Below are 19540 nucleotides of genomic sequence, written 5' to 3' on the forward strand. Positions count from 1 at the left end.
TAAATATTGTGTAGTCACCTTACTCTTTTATGCTCTAGTTTCCCTTCCTAGAAACCATTATGCAGGAACCTTACTTTGATTCCAACCAATGTGCTGAGAATTCATACACTGTCCTTTGGAGATTCTCAGATAAAAACCACTTTATACTTGGAAATGATCACTCTATTGCATTTTAAATAAGAACATAAATAGAATGGCTAAAAGTAAATTGGAAGCTTGTGCTCATTTCACACCCAGAACTACAGGACATCTGTTATATATGTGACAGGCCAGACCTGAAATGTGGTTTTCTCAGAACCAACTAGTGTTTGCCCAGTTCAATCTAAGTCAACCTAATTAAACAAAGAACATGTTGATCGCTTGCTACCTATTTTGGTTATGAAACTAACAGGATGGATAACCTACCCTTTGATGAGGGTTACATAAAACTTTTTAAAAATGGTCACATTCACAATTTCCATTGCTGATATAAGAGCTAAAAAAAAAAAAAGAGCTAAAAAATAATCCTGTGACATGCTAATGATTCTGGATCCATAGGCTGTAATTCAGTCATTAGTTTGCATCCAATGATTAAGTATCCCCACCAATGCAGAGAAAGACAACCTTTTCAAAGAGGCTTACCAGCTTTAAACTTTATTTTTCCTTTTGAACGTCAGTGCTATCTACACTGATATGATACACTGAGAGGAAATTGGCCACTTAATAGGTCTACAAGAAAGCAGGAGAAGGAATACCAAAGAATTAAGTCTCTCGCATTCCTCTCCAAGCTTCCATTTCCTCTTTAACAAATGGGAATTATTACATATCTACCTCCTCAAGTTATTGTGAGGATTAGATAATATATATAAAATCTTAGATAGAAACTGACATGTAGTAAGTACTCGAGGAAAAGCAGCTTGTCATTTTATCAGCGTACCATTTTTCATGCCTGAGGTACAGATTTTGGTGCAAAAGACAAATGCAGGTGATTGCTTGCTGAAATAGTTTTGTTTAATATGCAGGGACTTCTGATAAACTGTTCTATACCAAATAAGGATTCAAAAGAGTTTTTCAAATAATAAAGAAACATCCTATAATCTGCATGCTGTCCCAGAATAAAGGAAAATGATATTGAGGTGTGCTTCCCAGGAAAGTAATCTATTCTTCAAGGAAATGAGTTCATGGGTAAATAAACAGGAAAATGCACTAAAAGGCAAGCTCTATGAAGATGGGACTTTGTCAACTATATTATGATATCCAGTGCCTAGCACCATGCCTGAAATATTGTAGCTGTTCAACAAATTTTTTTTAGATAAATGTCCTAATATAGTATTTATTTATGTAAAGAATAGCACAGGATCTAGAATGCACAGTTTACCCTTGCATGAGATGGAAAGCTATGAATATACTTATAATATACTCTCATAGCACTGAACAGGAGGGTGGTTTCATCCTCACAGATTCTTCTTACTATAGAGAAACTTCTAAGTTTCCCTCAGGTAAGACAAAGCCCTTATTAAGATTGTTATTATGATGTTAACAGTTTTACATGCGTTAGCTGATAAACTTCTCTATAAACTTATAAAGTAAGTAACAATGTCTCCATTATGTAGATGAAAAATTTAAGGGTCAGAAATAACTTTTACAGAACAATTCAGTTATTGGATATAAAAACCTGAGATTTGAACTTCGGTCTGATTCCAAAGACCATATATATACTCTTGACTTACACTGGTGCACTTTCCTGGTTGTCTGCTGTTCTAACACCCTTAGAGTACTGTGTTACTTACTCTTCTGTAGAATAAAATAAACTTCATAAGAGCAAATTGTTTCTGGCTTATTCATTGTTGTATCATATTACATGTCAGTTACTAGGAGTTTAATTAATAATGTGTGAATAAAGGAGAGAGTGTAAAAGATTTTAGCCCCTTTATTTTTATAGCTTATCATAATTTGTACATTTATGCTTGCAGTCTTATTTCTGCTTCTGGTTAAGTAGATACAGACTCACTTTCAAGCTACTGAATATCTGATTTGGCTGTCCAAGCATTCGGCAAGCTGTGCATAATGATGAATATACTAGTAAGCTTTACTTACCCACTAAGTGCATCCAAGTAAAAGCTCTGAAAGTCATACGGTTCTTGCCACTTTAAATCTGACAGCTAATATATTAGGTATTAGAGTGTTTTGTGCTTACCTTTAGCTCTTCTTTAGTTTAGGTGATTAAAAAATGCCTGTTGCTGTCTATATGTGCAGCATGCTTCATTAACAGTGATTTATTTGGGAATTTAGCAGAATTGGCACTCTGCAGCACACCAGTGAGCAGAAGGAAAACAAACGTGAGATGGTTGCTAAAAAACCTATCCTGCTGTGATGGTAGGAGCCTTTAAAAAGTTTGCAAAGTTGACTTCCCAATACCCAGAAAGCAAGACTGAGACTGAAGTCTCTGGGCAGTTTCATTTCCCCCAGTCTTTCTCCAAATGCTCTCCTCTACCACTTAGGAAGGGTTGTGGTTTTCCCCATTGGTAAGTGTGCTTCCTTCATCCATTGCCTCCTAAAGCCAGAAGCTTCCACCACTTGTTATCTTTCCCCAACAAGTTTACCTACTCAAAACCCACACTCAAATTTTTCTAAGAAAATCCAGTTATAATGATTTTCTCTTACATTCCTTTCAACAACCCTGTATCATCCCTGTCACTTTACCAAAGAGAAAAATGAGGCCAACAGAGGTTAAATGACTTGCCAGAGGTCAACAGCTAAATGGTAGAACTGGGATCTGAACCTGGCTTTTGTAATTCTGAAGCCAATGTTTTCAACCACCATAGGGAAGGCAAAGAAATTTTTAATTTTACATGCAAACCATATTGATTTTGTTGTGTCTACTTGAAATGTTATGTTGAAAAGATTCTGGGACTGCCCTTGGGCTAAGCAGGAAAGAGTGCCATACTCAATTAGGCTTGCTTTCCATAGGAATGGGAAGGAGGAGAGAGCTGCCATGTATTTCCCTGTGTTCAGCTATGATCTACTTTTGTTCTTGTTTTTACTGTAATGAGAGTATATGAATATGGGAATGACATTCTAAGGGAAGGATGAAATATTTGAGAAGCAGTCTAAATAAGAGGAAAACACTATGTACTTTTTACATGCTATAATTGCCTATTATTCTAATAAACCTGCATTGTAACATAGTGCTTAAATATCTATACTCTGAACTCAAACTTTCAGGGTTCATTTTAAGGGTATTGTAGATACCTAAATCTTCATGGTAGTGGTGGTGTATGACTGCATGAATTTTAGAAATCTCATCAAAATCTACACTAAAATAATGCACATCAGTATATGCAAAATATAGTTCAGTAAACTTGGGGGAAACACTTACAGTTCACATCCTGTTCCCTATTACTTTTCAACTCTAACAAAGGACAATTTATTTAACACTTAAAATGAAAATAATATTGTCCACCTTAAAGTGTTCATTTATTTTTTTTAAATGTTTATTTATTCATTTTGAGAGAGAGAGCACAGGAGGGGTAGAGAGAGAGGGAGAGATAGAGAATCCCAAGGATGCTCCACACTGTTAGCACAGAGCCCAAAGCTAGGGTTGAACTCATAAATCATGAGAGCGTTACCTGAGCTAAAATCAAGAGTCAGACACTTTAAGCACTGAGCCACCCAGGTACCCCCTAAAGGGTTCTTTTAAAGATGATATGAGTTAATATTTATAAGAGACTACTACATAGACATAATAAATACTCTGTAGATGATACCTATTGTTTATTCCTCAGTTTTTATAGTATATTCTACAATTACATTGCCTCCAACATTGTTTAATAGTTTTAGCACATAGACTTTTATGTTCCTTGTTAACTACACATGTTATATTGGAAACTCACAAACATATAAAACATGTATATTTTACCCATTTATATTATGTATATTGTGCAATTATCCATATATATATGAATATGTAATTACAGTTTTGAATACATGGCTTTCATGCTAGAAGACAGGTACCATTTTAGTTTATTTTTCAACTGAATTATAAAGTGTTCAGTATTGATATGTTGTAAATAATATTTATTAAAATTGATGGTCTATAAGATTTGTTTGAATATATTGAAAGTATTAGATACCGTAGAATGTTTAGGATAAATTTGTGATAGATACTTGGAAACCTAAGCAAATAAAGAAGAAATTATTCACTCTAAAAAAATCTCAAGTAATAAAAAAGGAAATAAAAGCAGTATACTCTGGGGCTTAATTGAAAAATTGTTAACCAAATTAAATAATATAACTAAATTCAGACAACATTGCAACCAGGTATGTATGCCTGTGTTTGTCCACTTGTGTCTGTCACTGGGACTGATTGTATAAGAGATCTGAATTACCACTATCCATAAAATAACAATACGTTAAGCCCCCAAATCAAGAAAGAGTAGTTTAAACATTTGTGTTAAATCAATATTAAGATATTATATATGTATGTATATATATATATAAGTAAGTTGTTTTCCCTGGAAAGTAGTTCCCTCCAGGGAGTAGAAATAAGTATTTAAGCTATGTTTATGTATTACTTTAATAAAAATAAAGATTAAATAAAACTTGAACAGCAGCACAATAAGTGATTATTTAGTGGAGGCTATGAACAGTGAATATGCATTTGTGGTTTAGGATTAAATTTCCAGTAATAGCACCATACATAGAATTTAATTTTGTATGTTTGTTTTTGGTTTAAGTGAAGCTTTATTAGTGTTATATTAGTTTTAGTTGTACAATATAGTGATTCAACACTTATTCACATCACCTGGTGCGCATCAGAACTGCACTCCTTAATTCTCATCACCTGCTTAATCCAAGCCCTCTGCACCCCACCCCTTCCCCCCCACCCCGCCGGTTTCTCCCCTCTGGTAACCATCAGTTTGTTCTTTGTAATTAAGAGTCTGTTTCTTGATCTCTCTCTCTCTCTCTCTTTCACGTTTGCCCTTTTGTTTCTTAAATTCCAAATATTGGTGAAATCATATGGTATTAGTCCTTCTGTGGCTGACTTAATTTTGTTTAACATTATACTCTCTTGTTCCATCCATTTTGTTGCAAATGGCAAGATTTCATTATTTTTATGGCAGGTTAATATTCCATTGTATGTATCTGCCACATCTTCTTTACCCATTCACCAATCAGTGGACACTTGGGCTGCTTCCATATCTTGGCTATTGTAAAAAATACTGCTATAAAATAGGGGTGCATGTATCTCTTTGAATTAGTGTGCTTGTATTCTTTGGAAAAATACCCAGTAGTGCAATTGCTAGATCGTAGGGTAGTTCTATTTTTAACTTTTTGAGAAACCCCCATATTGTTTTCTGCAGTTGAACCAGTTTGCATTCCCATCAACAGAGTATTCCTCTTTCTCCAAATCCTCACCAACATCTGTTGTTTCATGTGTTTTTCATTTTAGCCATTTTAACAGAGGTGAAGTGATACCTCATTCCCTGATGAGATTTGGTTTGTATTTTCCTGATGGTAAGTGATAATGAGCATCATCTCATATGTCTATTGCCCATCTGAATATCTTCTTAGGAGAAAGGTCTGTTCAGGTCTTCTGCTATTTTTAATTGGATCCATTGTTTTTCAGCTGTTTACTTGTTTGTATATGTTGTTTTTATATTTTGGATACTAACCCTTTATTGGATATGTCATTTGGAAGTATCTTCTCCCATTCTGTAGGTTGCCTTTTAGTTTTATTGATTGTTTCCTATGTTGTGCAGAAGCTTTTTATTTTGATGTAGTCCCAAGAGGTCTTTACTCCAGTTTGAATTTTTTTGTATGTGTGTATGGTATGAGAAAGTGATCCAGTTACAGGATGCTTGGGTGGCTCGGTCGGTTCTGCATCCAACTCTTGATTTTGGCTCAGGTAATGATCTTAATTATTGTGAGATCAAGCCCCATGTCAGGCTCTGCACTGGCAGTGCAGAGCCTGCTTGGGATTCTCTCCTTCTTTCTCTCCTGCTCATGCTCCCTCTTTCAAAATTAATAAAATAAACATTAAAAAAAGTGGTCCAGTTTCATTATTTTACACATCCAGTTTTCCCAGCATCATTTGTTGAAGAGACTGCCCTTATCCCATTAGATATTCTTTCCTGTTTGTTGAAGATCAATTAACCATATAGTTGTGGGCTTATTTCTGGGTTTTCTATTCTGTCCTATTGATCTTTGTGTTTACTTTAATGCCAGTACCATACTGTTTTGATTACTATAGCTTTGTAAGATAACCTGAAGTCCATAATTGTGGTGCCTCTAGCTTTGCTTTTCTTTTTCAAGATTGCTTTTGCTATTTGGGGGTCTTTCGTGGTTCCACAAATTTTAGAGTTGTTTGTTTTTGTTCTGTGAAAAATGCTACTGGTATTTTGATAGGGATTGCCTTAAATGTATGTGAACATTACTTTGGATATAAACATTTTAATAATCATTGTTCTTCCAATCCATGAGCATGGGTATCTTTCGATTTCTCTGTGTCACTTTCAGTTTCTTTCATTAGTGTTTTATAGTTTTCAGAGTGCACGTCTTTTACCTCTTTGGTTAGGTTTATTCCTAAGTATTTTATTATTCTTGAGCACCACACATAGAATTTAAAAGCATATCTCATACAACTTTGTGGGATGGGAACATGCTGTAATCTGAGAAATAGTGCCATGCTCTAAATAGATTTGATGATGACAAAGCCATGGTGACTACCATTCATTTCACTAATTATCTTTCAAATAGACAACTGTGCTATGATATGATGGTGCAAACCAGGCCTTCAAGGTTTCAAGATTACTTACAAGCAATCTAGTTCACCTTCCTCTTTTATTGGTGGAGAAATTTGCCAAGCCATTAAGTACAACACTGAGCCAATAACCCAGTTATGCTGACTCTTAATCCAAGGATCTTTTAAAATACTGCACTGTAATTATTGAGATTACTTCAGTTTTTTGAAAATTGTCTCCTAAGTAATAACGTGTAAAGGTCCAACATCAAAGTAGATTAAGGTTTTATAAGGAGAAAGTGATTGTGGGTATATATTCTAAGAAACTTAAGAAAATTTTGAAAATTAGTGTATAGAAGTCTCTTGTCTCTCAGGGTGTATAAAATATATCCTTCAGTGACTGCGATGATGGGATACTGGCTAGCTTGGCTTTTATCTCCAAGGATATCTTTCTAATGTAATTATTGTATTTCTGGTTAGAATTGCCACAAGTGGTAGACATTGTTTTGTCCAAAAAGGCTTTAAAAATGAAGAAGATTGTACGCTTTAACTCACCCTCTCTTATTCCTCAAGGCCTTCTCTAATGAAGTTTTACAATGGATATAGAGTCCAAATCAGCCGATAGGTGATGTACAGTCTAAATAAGGGATCCCATCTTATGCATGCCTACCTCTTGGTAATTAGGTGGGGTTTTCTAAATGTATTATCCAGCCCCTTTATATTTTTTCTTCTTTACACTGTCCTCTCTGTTCTTTGAGATGCTTTGGAATGAGCAATCCAATGAGAGAAACCATGCAACATATGTTTTTTCACCATTCCTAAAGGAGACTTGTTGCAGTGTCCACAGAAATAGGGAAAGGATCAGGGACATAGAAATGGAAATGTGTCTTTTCTAGTACATAGAGTAAAAAGCTAAAACAGGGAGAAAAGCTAGTAAGCAAATTTGATTGAGTGATACGATAGGAATTTTCACTCTCCAAGAAGAACCTGTAGGCCAGCTACCATAACCATAGGAAGTATGCATTATATGTATTACTCATTTGACATATAAACTAACTTGTACAGTCAGTAATCTTTTCTACCTGCTGAGTTGTTGTGCCCTTGTGGGTAGAGACCTTGACCTTGACTCTTTTCATTCTGCACATTACCATTTGATTAATGGGCACTCAGTAAATATCTGTTGACTGATTGAACACTAAGATTTGACTGTATGCCATTTTCCCTTGAATTGATTGGCAGATTGCTTTCTAAAGAAGCTAGATTTCTCTCTTGCTTCCAGTTTTGTTCACTGCTTCCCCGCCATTGTGATTGACTGCACCCCTCATTAGCTAATTGTAGAGTTAAAAAATGCTCAACTGTACAACTGGGCAATGTGGATGATCCTTTTTAAAATTCCTGCTTTAAGAATGGCTGCCCTCTAAATAATAATTAGTAAGAAAACAAATGTTCATGTTGCTCTTACACTTGGAGGGAAACGAACTTACTCACATTTGTGCTGTTGTAAGAAGTTTGTGAATTAACTCTAGCGATATGTAGCCTTCTAACTAGATCTCAGCTCAGAAGCTTTACTGTATGAATGTTACACAGATTCTGCACTATTACTTACTCGTATCTCACTTCATTTCTGCAGAAGGACAAAATGAAAAGCAGAGTCAGAAAAGAATCACTATCAGAACTTTATGTCATGCTTTAAAAGACACATAGTTTATTTACATTTTTGTCACTGGGAGAAAAAACCATAGGACTTTAAGTATGAAGACATAGATTTGAGTACTGGCTGTATTGATTTCTAGACATTTGGCCTTGGCCAAGTTCCACAGCCTCTCACAATCTAATTGCCAAAGCTATAATTTTTTAGAAGATAGTGATGCTTGATCTTCATGGTCCTTATGAAGGCTAAAATAAGAAGAGAATGTAAAAGCACATGGGATGTCCACAAAGGATATTAGTTACATGTTCTTTTATTTACATACCAACTGTTGACTGCCTAGTCTATGCCATGCACTGTCCATATGTCTCTTTTTTTTTTAATTTTTTTAATGTTTATTTTTTGAGAGAGAGAGAGAGATACAGTGCAAACAGGGAAAGGACAGAGGGAGAAGGAGACACAGAATCCAAAGTAGGCTCCAGGCTCTGAGCTGTCAGCACAGAGCCTGATGTGGGGGCCTGAACTCACGAACCATGAGATCATGACCTGAACCGAAGTCAGACACCTAGCCGAATGAGCCACCCAGGCGCCTCTTCATGTGTCTCTTAAATATCAATGAATAAAGCAATGATTCGCTACCTTCATAAAGTTTAAATTTCATTTGTGGGGGGGATTTTAACCTCCACCTAAATAATAATAATAATAGCTAATATTCACTTTCAAAACATATGTCAGTTGACCTGTATACCATACTTGTGAGAAAGATAGGGTTCATGCCACGATCCCCAGTCTATAGACAAATGTTTTCAAAGATTAAATTGCTTTCCCCAAATCTGGTAACTGAGATGAACCAGAATGAAAGAATTCCATGTGTTTGATTCCAAATCCAGTGTTTTTCCAGTCTGTCTTGATGCCATGAGGACTTGAAATTTTTATTATATATTGGAAGTATACTTAGTAATTAGAGAGTTAGTTAATTTGTTGACCAGAAGAGAAAAAGCAAATGGGGTAGAATAGATATTCTATACTTCTGAGGATTGCATTTAAAGCAAATCCCCATACTCCTAAATCAACCTTTTATAGGTCTTTTCCTTGTTAAAGGCATTCTCCTCATCCTCTTAGCCTTCAGATTCAAGTCCAAATTCTTTAGTATACATTCAAGCAGTTTGGTTATCAGGCCTCTGACTTAGGCTGGGCTGGGCGGGGCTAGGCTGTTTTTAACAAGGATGGCAGCTAAGTGTCAAGAACCTGAACTCAGTGCCTTGCATAAATTCTCACTAATTCTTCCAGTAAGCCTGGAAGACAGGTATTATTGCCACTATTTTACAAATGAGCCACTTAGCTGGGGAATGGGAGGCCCAAGATTAAAGCACAGTACTGACTTTTCAGACTTTGCTGCTTTCATTATCTTGTATTGTGGTAACTTGAACTCTAAATTCGCAGCTTCATGCCTGTGTGTTTTCCTTATCCCTTGGCTTAGAATTTCCTTCCTCCCTCTTATTGATCCTTTACACTTAGTTCAACTGTTGAGGCCCTTTGGAGAGCTTTCTTGAAGCCCTAGCCCCACTGCCCCACAATTCAGTTAGATGATAACTCTTTTGCATCCTTAACACTTTGTACCTAATAGACTTATAATGTGTGTTGAACTGCATTATAATGACTGGTTTAGTTCCTTCTCTTATCAAGCCAGCAGTGAGCTCCTTGAGGACAGGGCCTTACTTCCATTACCTCTGCACACCTAACACCTTGTACTATTTCTGTTCACAATAAACACATCTCCTTATTTGTTGAGCTGAATTAGAGCTACTTGGATACCAGCAGAATTTTAATTTAGCAGAGTGCTAAATCAAATAATTATATGATCAGACCCTGCATGTAGGTTCTTGAAAACCAGGACTCTTAAGGGAGAACTGAATCCTGCTTTTGTCTTAAGTACTTTACAGGGAGGTCTTTGGTATTACTGTTAGTATAAGAGTATCAGAATTGTTTGAAGGGTTGAAGGCTAGAGGCATTTTGCTCTGTTTAGCAGTGTGTAAAAATAACCAGAGAATTCTCAGTTAATCTCCTTCCGGCTCAGCCAGAGAAAGCAACTGAGTCCTCTTTCATTGTTTGGCTTCCTCTGTAGGATTTACGAGTCTAATTCTTGGGCAAGGTCTCAAAGTTAGTGCTGAGTATACTACCTTTTGCTATAGCCACCTTAGGATAAACCAGGGAGAACTCTGAGCTGCAGGAGAGATCTATTACCACCATAACTCTTGGCTCATCCTGCAGCTTTCTTTCTGGCTTTAGCAAAAAAACCCTGGAATTATGAAACTTTGTATCCTGTACCACAGTCCCACATGAGATTCATGAATCTTCAGCTCCATACAGAAAACGTGGTGCTCTGGCTAATACTACCCACTAGACAAATTACTGTCAATGACCCCATTATTTCTGATTAGGTAAAGGTGAACCTTACTGTCTTCAATGTAAATAAATACCAATAGGATTCCTGAATTCCTTCATCCTTAAAAATCTACAGCTCTTAACACATACTGTAAATAGCATCATATCATGAATTAAATCTTTATCATGAAATTGGGTACATTTTCTAAGCTAATTTTAATTGCTTCAAGAAACTGCTTAACATTGTAAATCAATCCCCAGGTCTGAGATGACATTTCCCTCACAAAATTAATTATTAATACCCTGATCATTTGCTTAAGACATTAATAGTTTTCATTGATCAGCACATCCTGTTTATCTAAAATGGCCTAATCACCATGCATGTCAGAAGAGTATCTGAACATATCCAATTAGAGATGCCGCCTGCTTTCAGCCACATCAGCAGATCAGAAGAGTCCCTTTTGTCTTCACAACATATTAAGTCTAGCTTTATCAGAAACTTAGCTATTTAAGGGCACAAAAGAAGGATGAGTTCTCTAATGATGGTTCTTCACTTTCTGTTAGCTTTCTCGTAAACATAAAGGTTTCTCAGTGATCATGTGGTATAAATTAATGCTAAGAGCCCTTGATTAACGAGCTTGTGCTGGTCCATTTTTTCATGTGAGCCTGTGTTTACTCACGGTGTTTTCCTTATGACTGAGAGTGAGATGAGAAGCCCCAGGTTATTATCAGATTAAAAATATTGGAGCTACAATAATATCTATTGTTTTATCATTTATCATATTTATCATAACATTTATCATAACATTTATCATATTGTTAATATCATTTGTATGGCACTATATAGTTTTCACTCACTTATTAAGTAAATATCACTTGAAACAATCTTGAGAGGGAGGGAGGATGGGGTGCATACCCAGGACCATGCAACTAGTTATAGCCAGGCTTGTAAAGAGATTTTGAGTCTCCCAGTTTCCTAGCGTTCTCCTTTATTTGACTAAATGATAGATAGAAAGCATCATGCTCATCTTTGAAACCCCAGTGGAAGCTCCTCTCTTTTATAAAGTCTCCCAGGACAGAAAGTTTCCTCCTTCCTTCCCAATGGCACATCGTATTGCAGTTTTTTGAAATGTGCACAACTGCCCTCATTGGTGTAGGAAGAGATTCTTGATGCTAGAATTTTTGTCCGCATTTTGGCAGGTCCAAGTGCCTCACCTAGTATTTGGCAAGCAGAGGGTGCCCCATATATGCGACTGCATGGCTGGATGGCAGTATAGAGGGAGAAGGGATGGGTAGATGAGAGCAAGTGCAGTAGAGAGTTCTGTTTTCTAAGGTCATGTTGCAAACCTTTGGCACCTGACAATGATTTGGCTTTGTTTGGTTCACACATTGTTTAAAAAAAATATTTTGAACTAATTCCCAGTATTTAAAACTTGGGAGTGTCTCAAAGTATCTGGGTGGTTCAGTCGGTTAAGCATCCAACCTTGACTCACGTCATGATCTCGAAGTTCATGAGTTCCAGCCCCGTGTTGGGCCCTGTGTTGACACCTCGAGGCCTGAAAGCTGCTTCAGATTCTTTGCCTCCCTCCTTTCTCTCTCTCTCTCTCTCTCTTATGTGTCTCTCTCTCTGCTTCTCCCCCACGTTTCAAAAATATATAAACATTAAAACTTGGAAGATTTTTCAAAATACAATAATATTTGCAAATTTTCTTTGAAAAGGTCCTGCCACCCTGGGTCTGTGCACCATATGTTAGCCATTAGCTTGAGCTAAGGAATACCCTCCAGCTTCATACAGGACCTGGCTGTGTTCTCTAGAGTGCCCATGTTTGCCCGCCTGCTTCACTCATACTTACTTAATTTGTAGCCTTTGGAATACAGAACAAGGAGCCTTTCTTTACTACAGAGTTATCCTAATTTAATATTCCTGGATAATGGAAGAATCACTGTTGTAAATCATGTTCAGGATTTTTCCAAAAGAACCTCATTGCCAGCTACTCATAGTTGGTAGGATTTTTTTTTTTTTTGGTAGGCAGAAGAGCTGCACATTTTACTGCATTTTAGAGATGAAACATAGAACATAAGGAAAAAAAATGTTTAAATTGTTAGAGTAGTTATAATTTTCCCACATGTAATTCCATTCCAAACCTTGGGAATTTTTCCTCATGGTCCAGCAGTGTTAACCCTCTCTTGTTCACTGACAGCTGAACTCTTCATGCTGACTTTTTTAGCATATTATTAATTTCGAAAATAAAGAAGAACAGGGACTGGAGAATAAGGGACTAGATAGGACCTTGTAAAGAAACATAGTTCATTCCCCTGCCTTTGGATTGTTTCACATCTAATCAGAACCATTCTTGTTTTCACTCAGTAGCCACAGGGACACGTCAGCTCATCCCTGTCCAAATATTATTTGGAAGAAAAGGAAAGGAAGCTTATTTGTTTCATATCCATAATTTAACATACTTTTCTTTAATAGTACTTTTCCACAAGTGAATTTTATTTGTTTTCAGATAAAGACAAATTTGCAGAGACCACAAAAAGAAGTATCTGCAAATCTCATTGTGATGTTTCTTCTTTCCCACAGATTAAAGGTTGAACAAAACTTAAAAGAAGCAGTGATTCTATTCATTTGATACTGGACTTGAAACTCCTTTGACCTCAGAAACTGAAGATGAGGTTGCCATGGGAACTGCTGGTACTGCAATCATTCATGTTGTGCCTTGCAGGTAGAGTGTCATTTAAAAACTTTTTGATTTAAAAACGCTACTGTATTTCACACTAATTCAAAAGTAGGCCTTCGCTTTCGATGGCCATGATAAAATTGTAAGAGTGCGTGCTACGATGACTAGCATTTGCTGACACTGTTGAATCTGCTTTCCTGATGGTCTTTTAGTGGCTCTTTCCATGGTGTAGTATCCAGAGCTAGACACTGATATTTCCACCCGTCTATCTGGTCCTTTTAGAGTCCTTTGAGCCATTATTTAGTTTGAAAGTTGTTATTTTTGCTCATCCCACTGCTCAATTGCACAGAGATATTGGGCAATAAAACTGATACATAGTCTAGAGCCTTACCTCCTTTGATGTCAGCAGATGGAAGTTGATTTGGGTAGCTCTTTCAGTGTCTTTGTTAATATTACTCCATTTTTTCGTCCTCTCTTTTTCATTTCGATATACCTATAGTTAGCAGGAGCTGGAAAGTAAGAAGACAGGAGATTTTTTTCCCATATGCCCATGGTCAACTAGTAGACAAGGACTTTAAAGAGTTCAAACATGGGGCGCCTGGGTGGCTCAGTCGGTTAAGCGTCCGACTTCAGCTCAGGTCATGATCTCATGGTCCGTGAGTTCGAGCCCCACGTCGGGCTCTCTGCTGACAGCTCAGAGCCTGGAGCCTGTTTCAGATTCTGTGTCTCCCTCTCTCTCTGGCCCTCCCCTGTTCATGCTCTGTCTCTCTCTGTCTCAAAAATAAATAAGTATAAAAAAAAAAAAAAAGAGTTCAAACATACTATTTATTGCTTTCTCCATTTTCTGGAAGGTATGAGCCTACCAGCCGACATACATAATTCATATGTTGATGGAACCTAAGTCCAACATGCACTGATAGTTTTCAGGTTGGCATGGTGGGCATCTTTCCAGGCCTTTCAGAGGGACACCTGAATATATTTACATTTAAGACTTTTGGTTCACCATTACTCAGATCCACGAATTCATTCAAATAATGGTACTGAGTACCTTGCAAAGACCCAGCTTTGTTCTAGTGTCTGAGAATATAATCCGGAGCAAGTAGGACACAATTACTGCTCCCTTAAAGCTGTATTAGCTGAGTTCTATAGCTATATAGACTGAAAGCTTGATAGAACAGATTAATTGCAACTGTTACATAATTAAAGGTAGTAATAGTAATACTGACATGTATAGGTCACTTACTCCATGCCAGACACTATGCTAAACTCTTGTACTTTAGCTCATCTCATTCCACCATGACCACTGAGAAGTAATAACTGTTTATTTGTACTCTCATGTCTATTTTTATTATTATTTCTGAAATGGCAAGAAGTTAAGAAACTTACCCAAGGTCACCAAGCCAGTAAGTGGTGAAACTGTTAAGTTTCTGACTCAAACAGACAAACTCTAGAATCCATAGTTTTGATTATTATAACATACAGTATTTTAGCTATATTGTTGATTTGTCAGTTCATGCTTGCAAATGTATTCTTGAAATTTGGGGTTTCATTTTTACTGTGTTTTTTTAAACACGAACTCTCCTTCACTCATAAGTAATCCCCTGCCTTTAAATCCTGAACCTCTTGCCTTTGCAAACATCCTCACCATTCCCTGATTTTGGACATTTTGCCATCTAGCCATCTGTTTTAACTTTATCACTTCTCTTCCTCATCTGGTCAGAGCCTAAATCATGTCATCCCAGCAAAGTACATCAGGCTCTGTGCCTCAGTTGCTTTTCTCTAGTCTTTTTTATGGACTTTGACCCTCCTAAAAAGGCCTCAACTGAGTCATTCTGGCTTTAACTTCTAATGACTCTGGGATGAATGTATTCTTTAAAGCTGAAAGCAGTGAATTGATGTCGCAGTATTTGACTATAGCAATGTGCTTATTTAACCCACTGTGCTGAGTAGATGTCAAGAAATTAAAGAGTTGAAAATCGAGGAAGACATTAATCTCCTCAGTTGTGTTTTGAAAAACTTGGACTTCTCACTGAAGATGTGTACCTGTATCTTTTTTCTTCACTTAGCTTTTTGTAGGGCATCAGTATATTGATTGTTTTTGTGAGCCTTTTTTGTGAACTGTTTCACATGGCATTAATATTCTCTTACCATATGCCTCCTTCAATGTAGGTAAAGTCAGCTTTAATTAATGTTTTTGTTTTCTTGCTATTTGTCTTGATTTCGTTAATTTATATAGCACTTGACACTGAATTTTGAACAGATTTCTTTAACTGCTTTAGCTTCTCATCCTTTTCCTTTTCTGTACTTAGTTACAGCTTTCATGGTAAGTTTTTGGCAAGGAAAATATTTATGCCTATTATGTTTACCATAATTAGTAAATCTCAAATGTGTCTGTTCCATAAGAAAGAAGATCCAAATGAATAAGCAGACTTCTATAAGAGATATACCTCGAGAGGACTAGTAATTACTTAATTAGCGATTAATAATTAGTAATTTATGGTACAGTGGAAATGTTCTCCTCTTTTTCTAAATGCTACACTTAGTCTCTGAAAATAATTTTTTTAAGAAGAGGGGTGCTTGCCTGGCTCAGTAGAGCATGTGACTCTTGATCTCAGGGTTGTGAGTTCAAGCCTCATGTTGTGTGTAGAGATTACTTAGGAAGAAAGGAAGGAAGGAATTAAGGTAGGAAGGCAGGAAGGAATTAAAGTAGGAAGGACTGGAGAGAGGAAAGAAGGAAGGAATTAAGATAAGAAGGAAGGAAGGACTACTGATGCCAGCAGTCTGAAAATCTAGTCCCTGCAAAATTGGTTTTAATTATTCTGCCTCTTAATGAATTTAAACTAGGGATCACAAAACTCTGCTACCTGAAAGAACAAGGAAGCGAACATGTGAGTGAAACATTCTTCAAGGGATAGTGACTCTTACATGTAATAGAAGATGTTGGTAATTGTGGAAAACGAGAGAAAACATATCCTATTAAATTACAAACCAGTGCCTGGCTCTAGTCCTTCATGCTAGGTCTTCTAGTTCTTCAAGACTTTTATGCATAAATCTCCTAATGTTTTAATATTGCCAACCCATTCACATTAATTTTTAAAATAAAAGGCTGCATGAAACCAACCAAATGGTCTCCCGTTTGCAAAGTTTATTTCAACCACTTGGTTTTTCTTTGTTATTATACACTTTGCCAAGTACACTACATGTTGGGGTCTCTGTACTAATAACTCTTCCTTTTGCCAAGAATGTTCATGCTCTAAATGTCCCTGTCACTTTCCCTCTAACCTTATTAAATGTCACTTAATTGGTGAGGCCTTTCTTGATGACAATACACAAATTAATATAAAGGAAAATATTTTCTTTCACCAATACTTTATACCTCTCATTATTTTATTTTTTTCTAGAATTCTTATACATGTATGAATATCTGCATATTTTATTTGTCTTTATACTAAATGTCTTTCCACACTAGAATGAAACTTTATTAAGGCAGATATTTCTGTTTATTTTTAGACCACTGCTATATCCCCAGCATCTTCAAAATGCCTAGTGAACAGTGCCATTCAATGAGTAAATAAATATATTTCAAATAAATGAATGCTGCATACTGGCCATTAATAAGAGAGAGAGAGAGAGAGAGAGAGAGAGAGAGAGCAAGCGAGCATGAACATACACATAGGTAACTCTTTCCTCTGGTACATTCCTTAACCAATGAAGTATGAGGAACAGTAACAAATACAGTGGCCACCTGTCATTTGGAAGGACAGTTATTAGGCACATTCTACACAGTTTCTTAGAAGTCCTCAGAAAGACTGAATCCCAGATGCCCACAGTAGTTTCTTCTAATTTTCCCTGCTTCTCTCCTGCTCCCTGGGATCATCTCCGAAATAAATGTTTCCTCCCCTCCCCAAATCCTTCCCTCAGGCTCTGCTTTTGAGGTAATCCAAACCAAAAATATGCACACACCAATTAATAGAGCAGTAGGGTAATATTGGTCATGTCAATAATTGGGAAGAAACCAGATAGGAAACATAGCTTTGACAGATTATTGAAGTGTTGACTATGATATATATCCATATATATATATATGTATATGTGTACAAGTACTGATATGAGTAAATATAATATGCCTTTATATAGATACATCTTAAGTAATATCTAGGTCCTGGAACCAGATAGTTTCACTATTAACCATCTCTTTTATTCTTCTTACTGTTAAGTAGTTGCATTATTAGCCAGATGCTGGGCAGGTCATAGGTGCCTCTCTGGGATTCACTTTACACCTCTGTACAATGAGGCTGTTAAACAGGTGGTCCCTAAAGTCCTTTTCAACTCAAAAGTTTTTGTTTTTAGCTATACACAAGGTTTGAGAAGCATAGAGATTCTGAGAGCATTAAAGCTAAGCTTCAAATTTTATTCAACTAATATGAAATTTTACATATGTCCTGTGCCTTACCATGTGTTACTGATTCTGTTCACGTTGGCAGAGTTTGAAGGAAAGAGCAAAATGGCTGGTCCATTTATTTGTTCATGTGCAGCAAGAGGTGTGAAGACATTTCAATACCCTGTGTGAATGCATGAAAAAAAATGCATGTTTGATGTATTCTCAGTTGATCTTGGTTCCAGGGAGGCTAAGTTTGTTCCCATCTCTGTGGTGCAGTTTAGCAATTTCAGCAATTATCTCCTTTTGAGAAAGTGCATCCGTTCCAAATGCAAGCATTTTATTGACTTGCTCACAAAATCCATGCTGTTGTCATAGCTGCATCTGGAGATAGGTAGTGGAGTAAAGGTCCTGTATAATTCAGGAGAGACCTATTCTAGGATTGGTAAGTGTTCACAAAATGTGGAGGAAGGAGGAGCCCTGGGTTGAATAGTTTAATCACATTCATGTCGCTTGAATCGATGACAATAAAATTGCCAATACCTGCAATCAGAGTCCTTGGAGAGAATGTTCAGTGGTCTTCAGAAGGGATGTTAGGCTCAGGAAATGTCTTATCAGTAAGACAAAAGTACACTGTCTATGGTTTTAGCTTATTCCACGGTAGGAGAACACAAATACACATTAGGAACTTCCAGTATTTGTTGATGTTGAACTCAGTTAACATAATCTTTCAACAAAATCTTTCCACATAATCAGAACATTCCAACAAAGTTGAGGATCATCCCTAAAACATCTTCCCTTCTTCATAATGCCCATATTGTCTCACCAGAATGGAGAGCACACTGAAGTTAGTTTCAGAGCTTATGCTCACAGTGCAGCCAGGTACAAAATTTGAGTTCTTCATATTCTCATATTTTTTTACAGAATAAACAGAATAATGGGCAACATTCAAGTAGTTAACAGTTATAGATAGAAATTAAACCTAGTACTGCCTCTGCTTTTGCAAAAGCTACAAGTATTCAATGATGATAAAAAAACAACAATTGAGTAAATCTCAGTTTCCATATAGCTACTGCAAAGCATAGTCTTGTAGTGACCTCTTATTTTATTGCTTCTTTTTCTAAGAATCTGGTTTGCCAATGCATTTATAGTCATGCTGACTGAAGCCAAAGAATGGATTTCCTGTTTCCTCTGTGCTGACTTCTAACCATGGCCATTAAATGAAGCCAAAGCAGTAGAAAGATTTACCAAGAAGAGAGCTAATAACTACATTAAAAAGCAGTGACTCTAGTGATGAAAATTCAGGAAAGGAATGGGAAGAACTATGCCCAGAAAATAATAAATAGCAAGTGGAAAACTCCTTTTGAATATCATTTTAAGTATTTAAGTGCATTTCATGATGGGATAATAAAAATGAGTAATGAAGATGTTGAGGTAAATAGAGAAACTGGCAACAGCTTTATATCCCCATAGGCATGGACATATAGTAGCATCATACAACCCAAAAGTTCTTAGAAATATTCAATTTTAGACCGCTCCGGAAGCAAAGTCATTAATGGCTTCATTAGATATGCTCAGCCAAGCTGGATGTCTTAACTATATAAAACTCTCTTACTGATAGAGTCTAGGACATGTATCTACAAAAACAAAAGAAAAGAAAAAAAGAAAGAAAGAAATTCTGTTGAATGAAACATATTAGGAAGAAGGGAAAAAACAGTTGAAAATCT

At 36.5% G+C, this 19540-nt stretch overlaps 1 protein-coding gene across 5 annotated transcripts in view; it reads left to right on the plus strand.

The window, feature by feature from the left end:
• The window catches only part of CNTN4 (contactin 4), an 898074-nt gene that overhangs the window by 427567 nt on the left and 450967 nt on the right, over positions 1 to 19540 (plus strand). For all 5 annotated transcript variants that reach the window (XM_078442806.2, XM_078442805.2, XM_078442809.2 and 2 more), the window contains one exon: positions 13339 to 13480. In XM_078442806.2, the coding sequence (XP_078298932.2) occupies positions 13426 to 13480 (55 nt within the window). In that variant the 5' untranslated portion in view covers positions 13339 to 13425. The remainder of the gene's footprint in view (positions 1 to 13338; positions 13481 to 19540) is intronic.

Source organism: Panthera onca, chromosome A2, assembly GCF_046562875.1.
Source record: "Panthera onca isolate mPanOnc1 chromosome A2, mPanOnc1 haplotype 2, whole genome shotgun sequence".
In the NCBI taxonomy this organism is placed as follows: domain Eukaryota; kingdom Metazoa; phylum Chordata; class Mammalia; order Carnivora; family Felidae; genus Panthera; species Panthera onca.